Genomic DNA, 24,052 nt, shown 5'->3' with positions numbered 1-24,052 from the left:
GGCAGTGGGGAGACTAGTGCTCACTCTGGGGATGTGCTCTCCCTTCCAAATCTTTGAGCACATGAACAGTAATACCCAATGGACTTTGGTATCACAAATTTCGTTCCTTAACAAATCATCTTATAATCTTTATTTTTAAAAGGCTGGGATCAGGCCTCTACTAAAGAGGCAAACCAGAAGGGAATTGTGTCTGAAGACTGAGGGAATGGTCCATTGTTTAGGACTCCACACTTTCTCTGCTGATTGGGCAACTAAGATCCCAAAAATGGTGTGGCTTGAGGTGGGACAATGGGTGGAATGTAAAGGAATACAAATTCACTGCTATTCAGGCTCTACTCTATTTTGTAATAGACTTTTGCTCCAGCTGTTATCCACTCTGGCAGCAGCCCCCAGCATCGCACATCCAAGTTTCTCTGGTTGCGTGTGGGCCCATGACTCACCATCTGCCTGACTTCCTTCTGCAGTGTCCTCTCTGGCTGCTTCAGAACACAACTGAAACTCCTATCTCCTTTACACTGGTCCCTCCTCTGGCCTGTTGCTCAATCCTATGAATTAATACATCTTGTCAGGGAATGTCAAGAAGTCCAGGCAGGCTTTTCCTATCCCCATTTCATCTTGTAAATCAATCTGAATCACAAGCTTGCTTTTGGACTCAGGGGAGTAACTGAAGGTCATCTGGCCAAGCCTGATGTCAGGCCACATGACAGCTCTTTGGCATCTTGAGAAAATGTCACTGCCTCTAGCCAGTGCTTTTAGCCAGGTGTGGTCCCAGGTCTTTAGAGACTCACAGTTCCCTTTAAATCCATCATGAGGCAGGCAGAGAGCATGGGTTCAAGACTGTTTTTATTTTCAGAGCCTGCAACAGTTGGTTAGCAATGCTAGCTGAGCTGGTATGATCTGAAGGCCATCCCACCTCCCTTTTCAGGCATTCAACCAACAGAATCCCTACAAACAAGATTGGAGACCAATTCAGATGGGTCTCAGTGTGTATGCGGGGGTAGAGGCCTTCTCCTGTTCCCCTCCTCCCCATATACTTTTTCTAACAAGATTGTTTTATAGTCAAAAGCAACTCAAACCCATAACATAGCAACCAGTCATCTCCAGTATCACTGATTTCCTCCCCACCCCCAGAACAGGAAGCTGAGGCAAGAGGGGAGACTGACTCTTGAATATAAGAAAAACTTGGCAACACCCCAGTGGAGCAGAGATGGTGAGGAAGCCAGTGCCTAAGGGTAGGGATGAACAGGCACCAAACAGCCCTGTCTCGAATCAATCCACTCAGCCCCAGCTCCTTGGGAGGTGTTCCTTTGAGATCCCCACTTCTGTGGGGTGAGATGAGGGGGAACTGGTGATAACCCATCTCTCCCTGTCCCTCAAATTAAAACATGATAAACTCAAAGTTTTACCTTCAAAACCCATCACGCTGCTGCCTCCCGAGAAACACACGCTGTAGTCATCTCTGCCAGCACCCACTCCTTTCTAATGCCCGGGGCTTCCAGCCCCTCCCCATACTTGGGGGGCCCAGGCAACATGAATTCCATACTCCTTGACTCATAAAAGGGCTATTTTTTTTTAAAAAAACAGAAGCTGTCAAAGAGTATCAGAATGATGAAGGAAGACACTCAAAAGTATATTCCCTTCCCTTATCCCACAGAGCCCCCCCATCCCTGCCCCCCAACACTGGGATACCTATTCTATACATTCCAACCATGACTTGGGAGTGGCCCCACGGAAGCTGCCTCTAGTGCTTTCCTGATCGTGACTCTTGCCCAGTGACATCACAGGGAGCTGGGGTGAGGAAAAGCAGGGTCACTCCCCCAGAGTAGGTCTCAGGGGCCTTTCGAGGTAGGTCTGGGAGATTTAGCTTATGTCCTGAAGCCAAGTCTGAGTCCGGCGCCTGCTCCCACCAGTGTCTCAGTCCTTGGCTGTAAATAGCAGCGGCCCCAGCACTGCAGCGCCTCCCGGGGGAGACAGACAGAGCCCCTTGTTCTCTGTCCCACAACTCATGTCCCTCTTCTTCCCCCTCCTTTATTCTTTTTTTCTTTAAAAATGAAAGGCAGAGGTAGTCCCCGGGATGATAAAATCCTACCTAGGATGGCAGTATTCTAATTGAAAGAAGCAATTAGATAAAAGTCTCCAGGAGTTGATTTTTAAAAAAAGAAAAGAAAGAAAAAAAAGTGATTGGTGAAGTTGAATAAATTAATGATGTGGGCTAGCCCACAAAGACCTGTGCTTCCCGGGCCGTCTTTGGTGTCTGGCCAGCAGCGTCTGGCAGTCTTCTCTCCGTCTCTCCCCTCAGGAGACAAGGCCAGTGCCCAGCGAGGCCGCAGGGGGCCCATCCAACCATGGGGGAGGAGGCAGAACGCCTTGACTTGCTGCTCGGAACCCTGCTGTGGCACGTGACAGCCTTGGCTGAGCGCCCTGCTGAATAAGGACGTCTTCCAGGGACTGAGAGGCGGCGGGAGGCTCCGGGCTCCAACCTCGGGAGGGTGGGAGGTAGGTTTAAGACGTGGAGGCCTCCGCCCTTCTCTCCAAGTGTCGTGCCGCTGGCCCCTCTGCTCAAGTTTCTCTGCAGCAAAGAGGGGAGTGGGGAGGGCTGGGAGGCTGCTGCCGCCTGGCCGCGAGACCCTTAGAGCTTCTTCAGGCGGCTGTACATCTCCCTCTTGCTCTTCTCCCCAGCCCAGGTCCGGCTCTTGGTGCGGAATTTCTTCAGGTCTTCTTTAAAGTCCTCGTGGTGCATGGGCCGGTAGCTGGGGGGCTCGCAGTGAGACTGGAGGGAAGACAGGACAAGATCTGGGCACACTGGCCTTCCATGCACACTCCTGCTCCCTCTCTGCCGGGGGCCACAAGGCTCTGCTGGGGTGGGGTGGGGGGCAGTTCTAGGCCCCTTCTTTGCTCAGGGCAAACCCCCAGACCCTGGGTAGGAAACACCCATGACCACCAACTAGGGGGTGGTGAGGGGTGGCCTGTGCCCTCCAGAGAGTCCATCTCACCTGGCATTTCAGGAAGAACTCCTTGTATCCGCCCTTCAGGACATACAGTTCTGGGTAGTGGAGTTTGGGGTACTCGTTACCGAGCCGATCCCTCTCTCTCACATATCGGCACCTGTAAAGGGCAAGGAGAGCCAGAGTCTGATTCGCTCTGCACGGGGAAAGCAGTACCTCTTACACATCTCCCCAGCTTGGCCTGCACTCCTGGAGACAGTGCCAGATGTGATTTCTGCCGCTGCCGCGACCCTCAGGGACCCTGCGCACAGCCAGCTCCACGGCCTTGTCTTGGAAGGCGGACGGTCTCCTCCCCACTTTCCAAGTTAAACAGCGTCTTGGTTCCCACCCAGCATCCTCTCTGCCACCACCACCACCAATTATTTTAAATCTGAAGTGATGCTTTATTGTAGCTATACTTCCACTTATTTTGGTATAAAATTTATCTCTGTAGTAAACTATAATAGGGCCTTAGTCATAAAAGCTTGTGTATGGGGGGCAGACGGCGTAGTTCTTTTCACCTCTAGTGTGGCAATAACCTGAAAGTAACATAACCCCATTCTTTGCGAACATGGATTTGACAAGTGTTTGAAGGCGTCGTGGTAGGTTTTGCCGAGAGGATATCACACTTTCCTGGCATTTGCATAAGGAGTCACCACACTGTCCCTGAAGGATGTCACCCGAGAGCAGCAGCCCCACCAGCAGGACTAGGGGCAGTGGGGGAACCCAAAGAGCCAGAGTTTAATTCAACAGAAAGGCAGGCGGAATGATGGGCCAAGCCCAGCAGTGGCCAGGACTCATGCAGGAGTGGGGGTGATGAAGCAGATGCCCGATCCCTGGGGCATGCTGCAGAGGGGACACTAGTGTAATAGGCTGGACTGGGGAGGCCACAGAGCCCTTCTAAGCCCTTAACAACAGCTATGGTGAAACCATTAGGTCAAGCCTAAAACTACACTCCAGGAAGCAGTGCATGAAATCAACTGACTGCCCAACAGGTAAGGATTTAAGAGAACATCTGTTACACATGAACGATACTTAGCCCACTCACATGCGAGGGCCTCGCTCAGAAGAAAACTCGCAGTGGAACACCACGATAACACGCTTGCCATCCGTAGGTACGATAGGCTTCTTGAGTAAGAACTCTTCAACCTCCTCTTCCATGTGCAAGTTCACTGCACCCTGTGAAGATACCAGAGGCTTAGGTCTCACACTGGTGCTAATGATCCCTGGAGACTGGTCTTCACATGGGTACCTCAAGATTCTGTTATGACTGCGCTGTGTGAGCGGTATTTGTCAATGTAGGGACTTTCATGGCCTTAAGAGAGTGGCAGACTCAAACACTGTCTTTAAATTACCTTTTGTGTATTTCAACGGGCTTCCCAGGTGGCATTAGTAGTAAAGAACCTACCTGCCAATGCAGGAGACATAAGAAACATGGGTTCAGTCCCTGGGTTGGGAAAGTCCCCTGGAGGAGGGCATGGCAACCCACTCCAGTATTCTTGCCTGGAGAATCCCATGGACAGAGGAGCCTGGCGGGTTAGGCTCCCCTCTTGCAGAGGTCACAGAGTCGGACACAGTGAAGCAACTTAACACACATACATAATGTATTTCAACCCAATGGCTTTCTTCCTGGCCAAGTTACACATGAACTGTTCCAACACCCACTCCATCAGACAGCTTAACTCAACTATAAACCTAAGAGGCATCACTGGGCCTGGCCTATGTTCCCAGAGACTGGCTTCTCCTCACGGCTTCATGTCCAGGCATGGCTTAGAAGTCAGTGGGTCCCACCTCGAAATGCCCCTGACGGTGATGGCGTGGGGGACAAAACAGGGAGCAGTCTGCTGTATGATTAGTGCACACCAGGGAGCATTCTTTCAGTGCACCAGGAACCGAATGCCTTTTACACCCACTGCCTCTTTTTACAATTCTCATAAGCAGCATGTGAGCATTGTAACAAGCAGCCAGGTATCACCCCCTCCTTTAAAAATAAAAATAAATCACAGATACTGTCTACAGGGCTCCTGCTATGCCTCCCACAGTAGCAGAGCTTACCCACAAGCCCCAGGAATCTATACCTTGATGTGGCCTCCCTCATATTCATATGGGTATCGGCAGTCGATGATGACAAACTCTTTAATGAGGTTGGCAAACTTGCCATTCAAAACAGATGTAATCTGTAGAGAAAGAGCCAAGGAGAGTCAACTCTGGCTGCCAGGAATGACTAGATCCCAGTATCGCATGGGTGGCAGGTCCCCAAAGGATAACTTACAATTTCTGGAGAGATGTATTTTAAATCCTGATGCTTTCCAGCAACGGTATGAAAGAGGTAACCCTTAAGAAAAGAAAGAAACACTTAGCAAATCTGAAAGCTTATAAAGGCAACATTTATATTACTTGCCTTCCTGGTAAAAGTCAGCTTAAACAAACAAACATGAATCTAATAGAACATACTGGTTATTTGTGTAAGTACTTCATTAATATCCTGAGACTGAATATTTGTATGGCCCTTGAGGCACATCATCCCCATCTGTAGATGTCAAAACTAGGTCCCTTGTCCAAAGTCAGCCAGCAAGCAAGCCAGACCTGAATTCAGAAACCTCAGGTGAATTCCTTTATCGCCTGCTTTTGTCAGGAACCCCTCATGTCAGCAGCCAGACAGGACACAGCGAGGAATGACTGCACTGTTTACTGAGCACCTGACTTTTGCAGCAGGTGCTGGAGGAGACACTGGAGGTGGAACAAATGAGACCCACCCAGCCTTGAGGGGGGAAGATGGGCACACCAGCAATCACGAGTGACTGGCAGAGTCGAGTGCTCACCCAACCCTGTGGTCACGTGTGGGGTCATTTTGACAACCAACCAATAGCTTCAATTCAGACACAAGCTTTTACCAGCGAGGACGCACCACACCCAGGTCTTGGCCTGCTCTTCCTTTCAGACTAGAAAACTGTCTTCTATTCTTTTTGGCCATGCTGGCATGTGGGACCTTAGCTCTCAGACCAGGGACTGAACCCGTGTCCCTAGTGTTGGAAGTGCAGAGTCTTAACTGCTGGACCCCTAGGGAAGTCCTGTCTTCTATTTTTAACCCACTTATCTCTCCTACCTGGCTGAAATGTCTAGCACAGACCCAGAGCTTCCCCAACTGCCTAGCTGACATAACTCTTTTATTCCTTAGTCTAATGCTTACACTGCACTGATGTTTACTTCAGTTACCAGGTGGTACATGTCCACGTGGCATGATGTCTTACCACACGTTAAGTGTCTTGAGGGAAGGAACTATGTCTTGTTTTGGAATCTTTGCCTTACACATAGTAAGTGTTTCAGTAGATGTTAGCTACGTTAACATGTAAAAGACTGGTCTGGGGACCTTCAAGTTACACACGGCTAAACAAGTTACTACTGACGCAGCAAGGTGTCACATTTCACCACAGCACAAAGGTAGATAATCTGTACCAGGTCATCAGCAGACCTTCGTCTGGACCTCCCTGGGGGCATTTTCCCACAAAGACCGTGCTCCTCTGGACAAGGGAGAAATTTAGTCTCCATCTGGGACATTCTAAGATGACTTTCTTTTTTTAAAATTAATTAATTAATTAATTTAGCTGCACTGACTCTTAGTTTGGGCACATAGAATCTTCAATCTTTGGCATGCAGAATTTTGTTGTGGTGGTGTGTGGGATCTAGTTCCCTGACCAGGGATTGGACCCAGGGCCCCTGCATTGGGAGCATGGAGTCTCAGCTGCTGAACCACCAGGGAAGTCCCCTAAGATGACCTTTTGACGTACAGACTTACACACAGTAAAGCTAGAGCTTCACTGCTGCTTCTTTACACTCTCCTATAGCACTGCTATTACAATCGCACGGTTCCCGGAGATTCTGGTTTCTGGGTTGGTGTCCAGGCGGCTGGCTCCCTACTTGAAACCTCTGATCAGCACCAGTAAGGTCTACAGTCCCCAAGAAATGGAGGTATACCAGATTATGTGTTTCCTTATTTTTTAAAATTTCAAACTGTGTCCCCTCGGTGGGAGTTGGAGGGGAGGCTACATAACCTAGGAGCCACTTCAGGGGAGGAAGGCTGGAGGGGTGTTAGGTGCCTCCCCCATTCTGCACCACAATGTAGTTCTGCTTGCAGTTACCTTGGAGAAGTCTCCTATAAGGTCCCTTGGGTCATTATCCAAAATGTTCTCAATGGTCCCTTTTGGGGAATATGCTAGGGATAAAGACTGATGATGTAGAATCTGTAACAAACCAAAGGTTGAGAATGAGATCAGGCTTTAGAATAAAGGCTTTCTCCTTTTTAAAAATGGAAGAGTAAAATTAGTTTTAAGTCTACAAAAAGTATTTCTCAGCTCTACTCACTGAGATGCTCCAGGGGTGCAGTACATACCCATTTGTCAATGTGTTCCCTAAATACTACAGTTGACCCCTGAACACAGAGGTTAGGGCCACCATTCCACATCTCCAGTTCAACCAACTACAGATCATGCAGAACCATAACATGTATTTATTGAAACCAGAGCTTTCTGACTGAATCCAGGCTGGGGCAAGAAATGTACAAGATAAACCTGGAACACCTTGTCATTAGTAACAAGGAAGTGCTCATATTTCAAAGAGCATGTCAAAAGGGCTAATTGTGGGGGAAGTCGAGATATCTTAAACAGTACACAAAAAGCACTAAACATAAAAAGACTGGTAAATTAAAACATGTTTTAAAGAAATCAAGAAATTCTGTTAATCCAAACAAAAAGATGAGGTAAGAACAGGCAAGCCAGAGTGGGTAGATAAATAATTCATCTCAATAAAAGATTCATCTCTTAATATATAAAGCAATCTCACAAGTAAGAGATAACCCAATAGAAATATGGGCTAGAAAGGCAGTTGGGTAATAGGAAAATCTAGAAAAATGACTAACAGAAATGCAAAATAAGATACTACACAGGCTTCCCTTTGATGGCTCAAGTGGTAAAGAATCTGCCTGCAATGCAGGAGACACAGGAGACGCAGGTTCGATCCCTGGGTTAAGAAGATCCGTTGGAGGAGGAAATGGCAACCCACTCCAGGATCCTGGCCTGGAAAATCCAATGGAGCTGGCGGGTTACAGTCAACAGGGTTAATAAGAGTTGGACACAACCTGAGCATGCACATGCCCGTGCTACCCACTCCCCAGAAAGGGTGAAAGTAAAGGGATGAACACCACCAGGTACTGGTAAGGACGTGGAAGAGCTGAACTCTCACACTGTTGTGAGTACAGCTGGCCCTTGGTGTCCCTGAAATTGGTTTGAGGATGCCCAAGGATGCTTATGGCACATAGTACAGTTGGTGCTCAGTGGTGCTTAGTAGCCATGGGTTCCAAAGTTAGTTGAAACCATGGATGTGGAGACCCCAGATACAGAGGGTTAACTGGAGCAACATTTTGGAAAGTTATATGGCAGTGTCTACCGAAGTGAAACACATGCCTAGCCTAGGACACAGAGAGTCCACAGGAAAAATGAAAGTGCATGTTTAGAAGAGAAACAGCACAGACAGCATCAACTAGAATGCTTGATGAAGAGAAAATAAGTCTTCAATAAATGGTGCCGGGCAAATGGAATATTCACATGTGAAAGAATGAAAATTAGGCCCCTATATTCCATTATTCACAATAAATAACTCAAGATGGTGTAAAGACTTAAATTTGAGACAGGAAACTGTTAAACTCCTAGAAGAAAACACAGGAAAAAAGTTCCTTGATGTGTGTCTTGGCAATTTTTTGGATCTGACACCTAAGATACAAGCAGCAAATCAAACTAAAAAGCTTCTATCCATTAAAAGAAATGATCAACAAAATGAAAAGACAACCTACATCCGGAATTGGAAAAAATATCTGCAAACCACATTATCTGATAAGGGGTTAATATCCAAAATGTCAGGAATCCATACAACTTAATAAACCCCTCCGCAAAAAAAAAAAAAAAAAAAAAAAAACCTCCTAAATAAACCAGTTTTACAAACAGAAAAGGATCTGAATAGACATTTTCCCAAAGGTACAGAAATGGCCAACAGGGACACGAAAAGATGATCAATATCCAGACTACAGTGAAATATCACCTCAGGCTTGTAAGAAAGACTATCTTCAAAAAGACAAGATGCAGCTTCTCTGGAGGCTCAGTGGTAAGAATCCGCCTGTCAATGCAGGAGACGTGGGTGCGATCCCCAATCCGGGAAGATCTCACGTGCCTTGGAGCAACTAAGTCTGTGTGCCGCAACTACTGAGCCTGTGCTCTAGAGCCTGGGAGCTGCAACTACTGAGCCCACATGCTGCACCTATTGAAGCCCAAGTGCCCTGGAGCCCGTTCTGTGCAATGAGAAGCCACTGCGATGACAAGTCCACGCACCACAACTGTAGAATAGCCCCTGCTCACCGCAACTAGAAAAGTCTGAGCAGCACCGAAGACCCAGCACAGCCAAACAAGGAAAAAAAAATATATATATATATAACATGAATCACTGAAAAAAAAAAAAAAAAAGACAAGAGCAATTCCCTGGTGGCCCACTGTTAGGATTCCACACTTTTACTGCTGAGGGCCTGAGTTCAATCCCTGGCAAGGAAACTAAGATCCCCAAGCCCATGGAGTGGCCAAAAGAAACAAAAGATAAGAAACAAGTGTTGATAAGGATGTGAAGACAAGGGAACACCTGTACAGTACTGGTGGGGCTGTAGAGTGGGATGGCTGCTATGGAAAACAGTATGGACGCACCTTAAAAAGTTGAACACAAAACATATGATCTAGCAATACCACTTCTGGGAACATATTCTAAGGAAACGAAAACACTATGTCAAGAGATATCTGCACTCACATTACAGCAGCATTATTTATAATAGCCACAACATGGAAAAAAGTGTTCACTGACAGATGAATGGATGAGGAAGCTGGGCTACACATTCACACAATGGATTATTATTCAGCCATACAAAAAGAAGGAAATCCTGCTATTTGCAGTAACATGGATGGACCTTGAGGGCATTATGCTAAGTGAAACTGAAGTAAGTCGGACAGAGAGAGACAAATAAGTATATGACATCACTTGTACGGGGAATGAAAAAACTGAAAACACACAATGCTAACCACTACCACAACCACCAAAACAAAAACCAAACTCATAAAAAAGGAGATCAGATTTGTGGGGTTACCAGAGGTAAGCAATGGAGAAGGGGGGCCGGATGAACGTGATCAAAATGTACAACTTCCAGTGATGAGACAAGTACCAGGGATGTAATGTACAACATGATGACTATAGTTAGGTCGGATGTATGGTGTATATGAAAGTAGTTGAGAATAAATCTTGAGTTCTCATCACAGAGAAATAAAAAGAAATAAAATACTAAGTGACAACGAAAAACACTATAATCAAAGTTGTGAGACAAACCTAAAGTAGCCTAAATAGGTCAGGACACAAACCTAAAGTAGTCCTAAATAGGTCAGGACACAAGAAAAATGAAAACAAACAAACAAAACAAAAAACCCAACCAAGGGAAAAAAGTTATGGCCCTACGCCAGGACCCAACAGCAAGTAGGGAGCTTAGACTTCCACCCTTGCCCAGCTGTAATTAAGTGCCCCAATCTCGACCTCACTGGGATGGTGTTGGTGGCGGTCTAGAAGGGAGCTTGAACTTCCTTTCCCACTCCTGCCCAGCAGCCATGAGGTCTGACCTACCTAAGTAGCACATTAAGGGAGACTGAACTTCCGTCCCCCTTTCCCTGCAGTATCAGAATACTACAAAAAGAGCAGTTACATAGCCTCATAACATCCAAAGTACACAGAAACAACTGAAAAAAAATCTCTTCTCATATGAAGAACCAGGAAAAATCTCAACCTGAATAGGAAAAGACAATCAACAGAAAGCCACACCAGACGCAGATGCTGGAACTACCTGACTAGGATTTTAAAGTAGCCATCATAAAAATGCTTCAACAGGCAATTCTGAACAAGACTGAAACAAACGAAAAATAAAAGCAGCCAGTCTCAGCAAAGAAAAAGAAACAAACGTGCATTTTAGAACTGACAGATACAACATCCTTGAGCGAAAAAGAAGCTGCAGAACTAACCTCTTGGGGCTTCTCTGGACTAGCTGCCTCTTCCGGACTGGCCCCAGCCACGCTTTTCCTCCGCTTCCTGCTTCCACCTGGGGACTCCTCTAGTGATCGGTCTGGTCTTTTCAACATTGACCGGATGGTAGAGTTGCACGACTCCGAAGGGGAGTCAAACAGCTTGCAGCGATTGCCCTTTGGGGGAGAAAAAAGAGACTCATGTTTCATTAAAATACACTGATTTGAATGGTAAAGAGGACAGACCAAGGACTTCCTGGGATGGTTTAAGATCAAGCCATTCTAAAGTGGGCTTCCCAGGTGGTGCTAGTGGTAAAGAACCTGCCTGCCAATGCAGGAGACAAAAGAAACTGGGGTTCGATCTCTGGGTCAGGAAGATCTCTGGGGGAGAGCATGGCAACACACTCCATCCAGTATTCTTGCCTGGAGAATCTCATGGACAGCAGAACCTGGTAGCCTACAGTCCACAGGGTCGCAGAGTTGGACACGACCAAAGGGACTTAGCACAGATCCTAAATTAAGAAACAGACACTGTCCGTGTATCCAGTCCTTGGCACACAGTAGACACTGAGACCCTGGTGTTCACTGAACATGTTCAAAACCTGACACTGGATACAAATGAGGAAGACTACCCAGGCCCTGAAAAGCCTACATTCTGCACAGGGTCCTAAGAGTCAAAGGGTGCCTGATATACTTCCCAGCAAGTGTTACCTTCCAGCCAGGGCCACAATTCTGGCTTCCTCTTCCCCTCTACTTTATTATTTGCACCTTGCTCGAGCAGCTTGAAGAGGTTTTAACAGCCCCCTAAATCCAGAAGGTATGTGGCATCTGGATTATACTATATATTAGAGCCAGTTAAGGAGATAAAACAGAGTTGAGTTTGAGTTTGCAGTGGGCAGGGGTGTCTTCAAAACTGTTTAGAAGCCATGCTCTCTGCTTGGCTGTTTTTCTTTCTGGACTGTAGCAGAACATTTTAAATTCAAGACTTACAAAGCCAAAGGAAATACAGGAAGATGTGCTATAGTACTCCTTCTAAGGACTACTTTCTCGGGGTTTGAGAGCAGCCAACCTGACTAGTGGTAGAGACAGTCTGACTTCAGCAACCTAAACTCATCTCAGCCCATTCACAACTCAGTGCTCTCTGGCTGGGCTTTTCCTTCTGAACTCGGTATCCTTTCACACACACCCCGCACCCCTCTCCTCTGTAAAGCACTCCCTTTCAAGCTGATACTAACATTTCAGTGTTGCCTCTTCTTTGGAAAAGTTCCTAAGAGTTTGCAGCAAGTGTGTCACCCCCATTGCCTCTCCCAGAGACCAAGGGTTTTCCGCTTGTTTTTCTGAAGTTCCTTTTAATAGGATGTTGTTCAGAGAAGCAAGATCACAGTATGTTTGTTTTTAACCTAGAAGAGCTGGAAGCATTTTTGGAAAAAGGGTCTACGGCTTTCAGTAAGGTCTCAGAGGACTTGTAAGCTCTTCAAGGGCAGAAACCCCAGTTCTGACTCAGCCCCTGGCCCTTACGATGAGTCTACTGTGTTTGTGAAACTCTACCGTTGTGAAGGACCTACACATACTGTTTCATGGTTCTTCCATCCAACTTAGAAAACTGATAGCCATTTCCCAAGCATTCTCACACTATATATATTAATAATGTTTTCTTTCAAAAGGACTTAGTAAATCTGGTCATACCATTTTATTGGGGTGGTCTAATCTCTCAAAGCTTTGCACATTGGTCTACTATAATGTGTAAGTGGCTTCAAGACTAGACTAGTTCATTTGTTCCATATTTATAGTTCAGGGGCATGGATTAAAGACGTATTCAGCGTCTATACATATACCTAAGAGTGTGTAACTGTATGTATACTATGATAAGAGCTCACTTTCCCTGGATGTTTACATACATGAGGATGTGTCCCTCTACAGGCAGAGCTTTTGAAAGTGTCCCTGATGGAAAGAGATGTCTACAGTCTACACAAGTAGGTGGGTATTAAACAAAACAAAACACCCTTGAAAAAACAGCATACATTAACACCAGGAAACACTAGTGGCCAGCCAAACAGGCCCATAGGCTCAAACGCAGAATCTCAAAAGAAATAATTTGGATTCCTGTCACTCCCTCCAGACACACTGGAACTTACTAGGTTGCTAGTTCTTCTCATGACAAGGGGAGCTGTCCAGAGGCTGGCCATGCAGGACGGGGTCTCTTCATCATTCTAAACAAAGAAAAACTGTCATAAAGGTCCAAAGGTCCAGTAGAAACAACATTAGTTTAAGTGCGTTAGATTTCTTCTTGCAGAATACCAGAAAGACGTGAACAGGAAGTCTTCTAAGGGTCAATGCCTCCCCTCTCCACAACATTTTAAGGTCAAGAGAGTAAGAGTGATGCTATCTGAACATAGCTAAGGGAATGCCCCTGAGGGGCCACGAGGAGCCACTGGTCTCCTCAGCTTTACATCACATGGCAGCTATTCTTTCAGTCCCTGATTCATGTCCTTCCAGGAAAAAAAAAAAAAGATTGTCAGCTCCTGCAGGAGAAGAAGGATCACATCAGTGTTTTCTTTGGAACACCTCCATAGAATTTAAGCAGACTAGAAGCAGAGTCTCAATAAATTCCCAACAGATGAATAAAAGCATCAGCCAGGGCTTCCCCTGGTGGTCCAGTGGTTAAGAATCCTCCTTGCAATGCAAGGGACACAGGTTCCACCCCTGGCCCGGGAAGATTCCACATGGGGCAGAGCAGCTGAGCCTGTGGACCACAACTACAGAGCCGGTGCCCTGGAGCCCACAAGCTGCAACTGCTGAAGTCCGTGCGCTAGAGCCTGTGCTCAACAAGAGAAGCCGCCACCGTGAGGAAACCCGTGCACCGCCACGCAAGAGTAGTCCCAGCTCTCTGCAACTAGAGAAAAACCAGGTGCAGCAACAAAGAGCAAATACAGCCAAAAAATGAATTAAGTAAGTAAACAAAACCTTAAAAAAGTATCAGCCAGTTGGGGGAATCACTGTTCTTTATCAGATGACGGCTCTTCAGGGAAAGTTAGTAAAAATGGATCGGAAAGCACATACTCACACCATACCTTCAAACTGTCTCCATCAAGAAGATCCATGAAGCCATCATCCTCATCAGACAAAGTGGGAGTCACAGGTGACTGGGGCATAAAAGGAATGGAATTCCCTGGTTCACTGCCATCTCTTTCATTTGAGGAAAGCTAGAAGACAGAATTCATGGCTTGTTAATAATCAGCTTTGATTTCTCTGAATGGGTTACTAGTTTTTATGAGGAAAATATGCCATATTTGTTTTAAGAAGTTTTAGCAGCTACAAATCAAAGGAAAAATAAGACCTAAGATTATAAATGAACTGATATCCACACACAGTTCTGATTCGAGTCAGGCCAAATAGCCTTCACAAAGAACTCTCCCCGGGAGCAATTCACCTCATAGTGGGAACTGGGGCTAGCCTCCAATGAAGGGCAAGGCTTGCTTTTTCTGAGGATTATTACTGGTGAACAGGGATCAGCATGAGGGTAGTGACAGGTGATAATCTGCTAAAATGAGGAAGAGTGAGAAGATACCAAGTCCCTGTGGAGACCACAAAACAGACTAGAGAAATGTTTCTGTAACTCCAGTTCTGACAGAGGGATATAAAGTCTAGAAAGTTCTAGAAAATCCATCCTTGTTCTTTAGATTCGCAATTTAAATGACAGTTGCTTAGTTCTAACTGAGGAATTACTTGGGCCAGACACTGGGTGTGCTGCTGTGTGCTTATTTGCTAAGTCGTGTCTGACTCTTGTGACCCCATCGACTGTAGCCTGCCAGGTTCCTCTGTCTATGGGATTCTCCAGGCAAGAATACTGGAGTGGGTTGCCATTTCCTTCTCCAGGGGATCTTCCCGACCCAGGAATCGAACCCAGGTCTCCTGCATTGCAGGCAGACTCTTTACTGACTGAGCTATGAAGGAAGCCCTGTTTTCAGACTGGGATATAACCTTTTATGTAAAATCCCATTTAAGCCTCACAACACACTAAGGGTAGTTAATCCTCTATTTTCCATTTTTATTTAACAAATCAGGAAACCAATGCTTAAGAGAGGTTACCAAGATTACACCGCTCACTCATTTGACTGCAAAGTCCAAGCTTTTCTGCCCATTATACTCTCCCTAGGAGAAACCATTCCTGGAGTCAAAATAAGACTATATCTCATCCACATGCCAATCACTGAAGCCCGTGTGACTGACAGACACGATCTTCTCTGTCTACAAGAAGAGAAGCCACCGCAATGACAAGCCCACACACTGCCATGAAGAACAGCCCCTGCTCTCCGAAACTAGAGAAAAGCCTGGCCAGCGGCAAATACCCAGCACAGTAAAAAATAAATACAGAAAATTATAAAAATCTTAAAAATATATTTAATATAGAAAATTTATAAAATCCATTCAAAAATCCACCATCTAGAGACAAACACTATTAATAATGAATTCTTTTCTAGGTACTTTTCAAAGATAGTAAAAAAGTCCAGAGATAGATATTTTTTCTCTTCCATAACAGTAAATCTCTTTAGGCTGGGGTATGAATGCATTAATCCTCAAGTGACCTTCAATACTGAGTAGCCTCTTTACTGGCTGAACCCGAACCTCAGGCCCAAAGCCAGACTGGAAAGGTGTATTTTCAGATACAAGTTCCTGGGAAAATGTGGAAACCGAACACGGTCATTTTGCTCAAGTTGGGCCTCTCTAGTCCATAGCTGTCTGTCTATCAGATCACCAGTAGGAAATCTGGAAGTAATGACCATCTCTGACAAACAAACAATCCTGGGACAAGTGGGCCCAAATACAGTCAAATAGCCTTATAGACAATGGGTTCACTGGAATACCTAATAGTTCTTATTAAACCAAGTTTGGTAGAAATCATGTGCTCGCTCCAAACAAAATCACTCTGGGAAGCACCTCTCAGCACTTAGAAAGCAAGTTTTCAATAGGACAGATAATCCCACCATACACACATTCAGAAGAATGACCCAGGATTGACAACGTCAAATATGCTTTGCTCGAGTCCAGTATTTCAAACACACCACCTCTCACCCTGCTTCTGCCTCTCTGCTCTTCAGACACAGCAGAAACACCGAACATGTGAGTCTCAAAACATGTGAGTTTCAAAAGACAAAGTCAAGGTAAAGACAGCTAGAGCTGCTGCAGGGTCTTTAACTCAAGATTGCGGAGGCTTTCATCTTCCCATCGGGAACTCCCAGGAGTATGAAAGCACATACCATCCGAGCCGGGGCGGAGTTCTGCCTCTGTGTGAAGAGATCTTTACCCTCCTCCAGTCCGTGAACATGTAGGCAGCCTCGAGATGCAGGTCTTATTGGCTTCTTAAACTCAAAGACTTCCTGTAAGACAGTATAGATGAGACATCATCCACTGTCTGTGAAAACCAGCTCTAGGGTCTCAGCTATAGCTCCGGAAGGCAGGCAAGAGTGGGTACTGATCACCTGTCTCCAAACCCATGTCTCATCTAATTCACTGGATCTGTGTAATTAAGAATTTCAGGACTTCTTTGGTGTTGCAGTGGATAAGAATCCGGACTGCCAATGCAGGGGACACGGGTCCTCCGGTCTGGGACGATTCCACATACCACGGAGCAACAGAGTTGTGCCGTGTGCCACATCTACCTAGCCTGCGCTCTAGAGCCCACAAGCTGCAACTACTGAAGCCCACTAGCCTAGAGCCCGTGCTCCACAACAGGAGAGGCCGCCTCAATGAGAAGCCCCCACCTGCTGCAACTAGAAAGCCTGCATGCGGCAACGAAGGCCAACGAAGGCCCAGCAGAACAAAAACAAAACAAAACAAGTATTTTAAAGATTCTGTCAAAAGCTAACTTCTCCAATCTAAGTACTAACCAGGTCTGACCTTGCTTAGCTTCTGAGACCAGATGAGATCAAGCACAGCACGTTCAGGGTAGTATGGCCATAGACAAAAGCTAACTTCTGATAACAGAACTTTTTTCTCTTATCACAAACACTTTATTTCCTAACAAACACATGAGTATTTGCCAGGTACACAAGACAGAGTTAAAACTAAATCAACAGCAACAACAAACTAAATCAACAGCTTTCTATCAATTATACTTCAATTAAAAAATTTTTTTCTGAAGTCTAAAGCAATTTCATTTCAATATAATTGAACAGGAATCGAAACTTTTCAGTCCAGACTTGTATTTGAGGACTTTATATTTTCCATCTTCTTCCTACCAATAGGAGACAATGAAGTGGAAAACATTTAATGTTATTGTTTTCCATAATAAAAGCAATGAAGAAAAAAACTAATGGCAACATAACTGTAGCTAACACTGCTGTACGATAAGATAGTAAATCCTAAGAGTTCTCATCACAAGGAGACAATTTCCCCTTTTTCCTTTTTCTTCTATTGTATCTATCAATATATGAGAAGATGGATGTTAGCTGAACCTACTGAAATCATTTCACAATATATGTAAATCAAACCATCATGCTGTATGCCTTAAATCTATAGTGATATGTCAATTATTTCTCAATAAAACTGGGAAAAAAGATCCTTTTAGTTTATTCAACATGGATGAATCTCACATGATGATGAGTGAAAGCCAGAAGTAACAGAACACATACTGTATGATTTCATTTTACTTAAAAGTTTAGAAACACTCGTAATTCCCCTTCCCTAAAATATCCACTTAAGAACTTGTCAAGCACAGCTAATATCAGAGTATTTACTTGCCCACACAGCACTAAGTACTTTCAGTGCATGAGCTCATTTATCCATCCAATCATCCGCATTTTACAGATGAGGCAACTAGGCCTGTAGGTTAAGTGATGTGCTTAAGGTCTGGCTTCCCAGATGGGACAACTCCAGAGCAAAAGCTCTTTAACCTATGCTATTTCCCCTTCAGAATGAAGCTATAAGCAGGCAACCCTGGGAGAAGCCAAGCTGGGGGTAAGGGGATGGGGAATGTGGGAAAGAGACCAGGCAACAGTGTAATAATAGCTTTGGACTGTTTGGTTAAAAGCACTACACAGAGGCAGACTTAGTGTTCCAAGCACTCAAGACAGGAACTCAATTGTCCTTTCTTTACCTCCCTCAGGGCATCCTGTTGCCAAAGGAATCATTAGGAAAGTTCATGGAGGCAGTAGGTTCTGTAAGTAATAAGACCAGAAGATTCTAAATATGCGTTGTAGCATTGTAGTGGAGGATGAAGAAGGGGAGAAAACAGACATGGAAATACAGTGAGAAAGAAGACAGGGAAAGCTGAGCTGATTCACTGAACTCTGCCCTGTGCACAGCACCCGGCAGGTTTGAGAGAACCCAGGCGAGGGTGTTCTTGGGCTTTCGGCTGCATAACTGCAACTCACCCTCTAAGCTACCATTTCAGTTACCCCGAGATTCCCTGGGATTTGTTGGCTTTGTTCTTGAAAACACTGTCAAGAAGCCTTTTCCCAAACTTTTCACTCATCCCACGGTCAGCACAAAGAGGCAAGGAAGGCCTGCCCAGACCCTTCCACATAAAGTGTTCTTGGATGTAATTCCCCCTAAGAGCCACTTTTTGAGCAACTCCTACCTGCCAGGAACCATTTTAAATGCTTTATCTACATTATCTCATTTAATTCCAACAACAGTCCTACAAGGGAGTGCTACTCCTATTTCACAAAAAACATAGAAGCCTAAAAAAGCAGCTAAGGTCAGAACTACCAAGCAGTAGGATTCCAATCCAGGTTTCTCTGACTCCAAATACCATCATGACTTTGATAAAGGTTTAGTCTCCTCTCCATAAGCCACTTGCGGGTGTGAGCTCTGCCCCTAGGTGAGTAGGTTAATGCTACACTCACATTTTCCTTGTTCTCATCCTGGTCAATCAGCTGAAAGACATCATGGTCAAGAGAATCAGAATGGCTCCTCTTCAGAGCTGGGCTACACCCCAAGAGCTTCTGCTGTCAGAGTGAAAAAAGGAATTAGGGTACATCAATGAAAATGGAATGGAAACTCAGTTGTAAAAGGGAAAAAAAAATGGTGGTGGCAGGTTAGGGAGGCTTAGCTCCTCACAGTGCAGTGGGTGACCAGTCAACGTGACTAGGACTCTATGGCTTTACACCTAACTTCACAAGGTCTACAGCCCTCTCTGCAAGGACTCAGGTACCAAATCAACCCCCAAATAACATCATTTGCATAAAAAGAACCCCCTTCCTGATTGGAAAAGCCCCCAAGAGGCAACCATTATTGAAGCTGGTTTAGGTAGAATGTTTTGAATGTTTATGAGACAAAGTAAGCAAAATTACTGTCTAAATTAAGTCTGTCTAAATTAAGGTTTATGATCAAGGTTACTGGTAGCTAAGGGGCAGATAACAGTTATTAGCTCAAAAGAAACAAGGGAACGAACTTACAGGTAGGGAATTTATTCTCCTCATGGGATTTTCAAGGCTGCAATGAGATCAGAAAGTAAATCATGAGAATCGAGGAAGAAAGTGGTATTCATATTAGACTTAGTGTCTAAACTACTGTTTGATGGGGTGAGGGGAGCATCAAACTTATTCCCGTTTTAGGCAAGATGGAAGAATAGATTTCTGAAGCTGTTCTGTTTTCACAAGCAGCCCCATAACTGGGCTTCTAGTGAAAAAGCATGGATCTTCTCTTAAAATATACACCTTCTAGGGAGTTCCCTGGTTTTCTAGGGGTTAGTATTCCAGGCTTTTACTGCCATGGGTTGGGTTCAATCCCTGGTTGGGAAACTGAGATCCTACAAGGGAGGCAAAACAAAATAAAAAACAAACCTAAGTTCTCTTAGGACAATGATGTCAGGAGACAGAGCAAGGGTTTGAGTGATATTAGAACAGAACCCCAAAATTACGGCTAAAATAAAGGGAGGGAAGTTCTGAAAAACTGCTGACACAAACTACTCATCTCAAGAGATACCAGACTTTATAGGATCCGGGAGCCTTAATCGGGATCACTACATCCAGAGCTTCCGTCCAGAGCATGAAGAATTTCATTCAAAAAACTATTTTTCTAAAAGCACAAACATTTAAAGGCGGTGAATACATACTGTTCTTTACTGTCCAAGGGCCCAGGAGAATCCAGACAGAAGCCTGTGTGTGGGGGAAGAAAAGCAAAATCACCTCAGACTTTATTGTTTTGGGCTCCAAAATCACTGGAGACGGTGACTGCAGCCATGAAATTAAAACATTCTTGCTCCTTGGATGAAAAGTTACGACCAACCTAGACAGTATATTCAAAAGCAGAGACATTACTTTGCCAACAAAGGTCCATCTAGTCAAAGCTATGCTTTTTCCAGTAGTCATGTATAGGTGTGAGAGTTGGACTATAAAGAAAACTGAGTGCCAAAGAACTGATGCTTTTGAAGTGTGGTGTTGGAGAAGATTCTTGAGAGTCCCTTGGACTGCAAGGGGATCTAACAGTCCATCCTAAAGAAAATCAGTCCTGAATATTCACTGGAAGGACTGATGCTGAAGCTGAAACTCCAATACTTTGGCCACCTGATGAAAGAGCTGACTCATTGGAAAAGACCCTGATGCTGGCAAAGACTGAAGGCAGGGGAAAGGCGGGACAGAGGATGAGATGGTTGGATGGCATCACCGACTCAATGGACATGGGTTTGAGTAAACTCCCGGAGTTGGTGATGGACAGGGAGGCCTAGCGTGCTGCAGCCCATGGGGTCACAAAGAGTCGGACATGACTGAGCAACTGAACTGTAACTGTGACACCACTCATTCGTTAAAATAAGTATGTAAAACTGCTAGTACTGTTTCTTTAAGGGAGCCAACTAAGGCTCATGGCTTGGACTTTTGCCGGAATTGAAGCTTAACCTCCATGATTGCCAAAACTCCATATCTGCACAAGTCTAAGCATTTTCATAGTGTGTCTACTCATGCTTTCCTCCTTGCAAACACCATCTCGGATAATAGGATATGAGGAGACAGAATTAAACCAAACTTCATGACTTACTTAAAAAACAGAAGCAGACTCACAGACTAGAAAACAAACTTACAGTTACCAAAGGGTAAAGGGGACAGTGCGGGGTATAATACTACTATATTCGATATCTTGGAATAACCTACAATAAAAAAGAACTATATATGTATAACTAAATCACTTTGCTGTACACCAAAATCTAACACAACACTGTAAATCAACTACACTTCAAAAAAAGAAAAAAAGGTCTTAAATCCTGGTTATTAATTCAGTTAGAGGTTACCCAGGCTAACTTTCTGTGCGTTCCAACCATAGAAAGGAGAAGTATTTGTTTTCTGGAATAGTTTTTTATTTCAAATATCTTATATCCTGTCAGATCATGTACATAATTCAGGGTGTTGGAAAATATTATTATGTCCTTTGACAAGCAAGCATTGATTGCCTTCAACAAGATAACACCAAGTGAGGTGCTCAACTCAAAGGCAAAAGAATAAAGGAGATGCTGCTTAGCATGGTTCAGAGCCATCAGGGCCTGCCTAGCACACATCTTTCCTCCACGATGTCTAAATAATCATACAAGAAGTTAGGTGTTACTGCTCCTGGCAGGACACTCTTCCTTGCCACACTGCCACAATAACAATCCTATCCCTGGTTCTTAAGAAGCTTACATCTTAAGACTTTTGCTCCTGTAGTTCTTTACTCTAAAGCATCTGTGCAAATAAACCTTGCCCCAACATGCACTTTGTTATTGTTTGGTGGTTAAGTCGTGTCTGATTCTTTTGCAACCCCATGAACTATAGCCCACCAGGGTCCTCTGCCCATGGAATTTTCCAGACAAGAATATTGGAATGGGTTGCCATTTTCTTCTCCAGGGGAATCTTCCCAACCCAGGGATTGAACCCATCTCCTGCGCTAGCAGGCGAATTCTTTTTAACACTGAGCCACCAGGGAAGCTAACATGAACTTATGGTTAGAATTAGATGTACTGGCAGTTTCTCCAGAGCAGGCTCACTGAAATAATCTCATTATATTTCCAATAACTTGATGCAGAATTTTAACCAATAAGATTTCCTGAACGCCACTTAAAGAGAGGTATGGTTAATTTCATACTACTACTCATCTTCAAGACCAAGCATCAACCACCTCCTTGCGGCCACTTGACAGTTTCCTCTCTTCATCAACTGCCACAGGGGCTCCTTTGTACTGTTCTAACAGGTGTCTGTCACTCAATGTCAGACTTCTGTTTGCTACCTTAACTCACCAAACTGAGTTTCTAGGTGAAAGCCCATGTTCCAGCAAATTCCAAGCACTGCTCCCCACAAGGCAGACACATGATAAAAGACTAAAAGAATACCTGAATCAGTTGATTCGGAGGAGCCCATTCTTTGCAGACTGCTGTTTTTCACCTCCATGGGTTGTTCATACTCACTGAAACCAAGAAAAGTAACTCACAGGAGATAGCCCATGACATGGCAAGTTGCCATACTGCCATAAATTATCATTACTTCTAGGCCACACCACAAAACACTTGGCCACCCAGAACACCCAGTTAGCACTTACATAAAATAGGAGATGAGAAAAGAGTAGGTTGGCAGTGGTCACACTGTAGACAGGAGGACAATGACTACTGGACTATTTCCTGAAATGAGAGCATGTGTTCTAGGTACTGAGCTAGGAGCCGGGATGAACAGGACAAGTTCCTGTTCTTCAGAGATTGGAAAAGACATGTGCTTCTTTAGAAAATGGGACGTCCAAGACTGATGAGAAAGCAGCTTTACCAAAAACAAAACAAAACAAAGGTGGGATGCATTTTTTTAATAAGGAAAAAGTGCAGGAAAATTTTACGAGTGGAAAGCTGAGTTAAAAGACCTGGTCTTAGGAAAGCATGGGGCTGGGTGTGTGTGGGGTGTCACACAGCAGGAATATGCCCCGGGAAGAGGGATTGCGACGATTTTTGCAAACGCAAGGAAAGAAAACGCCACGTCCCTTGGCTGAGAAGGAAACAGAACTCACAAAAAGCAAAGATAACTACGAGGTGGTTCTGCAAAGGATAGAAGTGAGCGACTAGGAGGGCCTGTTTTTCCCCGTGGAGGCAGATTTCAAAGAGCTTCGTGAGGTAAGGACAGAAGAGCACAGGGCAATCTAAAAAGGGGTGGCGAAGGTGGGGAGCCCAGGCGTACCCCACCCCTACCCGGCCCGTCTCGGGGCTGAGGGCGGCCCCGGAGGGTCCGAACGGCCTCTCCAGCCCAACATTCGGCCTGGGGGGAGGGTGCACATGGCAGGCCCCGGTCGGTGGGGCCGCCCCAGAGCGGCAGAGAGGCAAGCGCTACCCTCGCGGCCGGTTTTCTGGCCTGATCTACCCGAGAGCCGTCTCGGAGGCCAAAAGCCTGAGACACCGCTCCTCGCTCCCTCCTCACCTGCCCAGTCCCTGCAGCTGGTCCATGGTGACCGTCAGGTTGGTGACAGGCGACAGGCCCCCGGCGGCTGGCGTGCCGAACAGCGCCTTCACGACAGGCTGCGGTGCGGGCGGGGGGCTGCAGGCGAAGAGCAGGCGGCGGCGGTGCGGGGGCTCCGGGCCCAGTTCCATGGCGGCGCCGGGCCTCCTAGGATCCCGCTCCTTCTTCCTCCGCCTCCGCCGCGCCCGCCCCGCCCCGCTGGCACTGGCCTCGGCCGCGCGCCCCGCAGCCGGCGCCCGCGGGTCAAACACAAACACGACCCGCGGTTCAGGGATGCGGCTGCCGCGGGCAAGAGGCGCGGACAGGCGGGTGTCCAGACTCGGCAGGCGCCAGCCACAGGCGCGGGTGCGTCCCCTCACTCCGCGAGGCTAGCGGGCGGGGGGCGCCGGCAACCTTAAGATTAAATCCAAACAAACGGAGCGCGTCGGGGAGGGAGAGCGGCTAGAGCTGCAAGGCAACGACCAGGGCTCACACTCTTCACTTTTCTTTCACTCTGTTGCCCCGGAGTGCAGACAACCAGGCCGACATCCACCTCCCTCCCCGGCCGTCGCTACCAAGGTGGCCTTTCGCGGTAATA

The 24,052-nt window shown here is 45.8% G+C and overlaps 1 protein-coding gene across 2 annotated transcripts; it reads right to left on the bottom strand.

Moving 5' to 3' along the window:
* Positions 1-2,629: 2,629 nt before the first annotated feature.
* Positions 2,630-23,606, bottom strand: CDC25A (cell division cycle 25A). Of its 2 annotated transcripts, XM_068982893.1 has the most exons (15): positions 23,437-23,606; positions 22,374-22,447; positions 20,133-20,175; positions 19,474-19,510; positions 18,922-19,023; positions 16,333-16,452; positions 14,146-14,277; positions 13,210-13,284; positions 11,075-11,251; positions 7,124-7,225; positions 5,257-5,319; positions 5,063-5,161; positions 4,033-4,163; positions 2,994-3,105; positions 2,630-2,770 (listed from the first exon to the last, which is right to left on the bottom strand). In XM_068982893.1, exons 1-15 carry the CDS (start codon positions 23,604-23,606, stop codon positions 2,630-2,632), a joined length of 1,578 nt encoding a protein of 525 aa, XP_068838994.1. The 2 variants fall into 2 exon arrangements, with proteins under 2 accessions (XP_068838994.1, XP_068838995.1); XM_068982894.1 differs by lacking the exon at positions 16,333-16,452.
* Positions 23,607-24,052: the final 446 nt, after the last annotated feature.

Source organism: Capricornis sumatraensis, chromosome 10 (genome assembly GCF_032405125.1).
Source record: "Capricornis sumatraensis isolate serow.1 chromosome 10, serow.2, whole genome shotgun sequence".
Taxonomy (NCBI): domain Eukaryota; kingdom Metazoa; phylum Chordata; class Mammalia; order Artiodactyla; family Bovidae; genus Capricornis; species Capricornis sumatraensis.
This window is presented reverse-complemented; position numbering and strand designations above follow the sequence as displayed.

Bases quoted from the DNA above. Each gene is read 5' to 3' on its own strand.
- CDC25A (XM_068982893.1), bottom strand. From the start codon at position 23,606: ATGGAACTGGGCCCGGAGCCCCCGCACCGCCGCCGCCTGCTCTTCGCC. The intron at 20,176-22,373 runs GTATTCTTTTAG...CCCCACACACAG, and splicing joins CTCCGAATCAACTGATTCAG to GCTTCTGTCTGGATTCTCCT. The intron at 11,252-13,209 runs GTAAGTTCCAGT...TCTCCCCCAAAG, and splicing joins TGAGAAGAACTAGCAACCTA to GGCAATCGCTGCAAGCTGTT.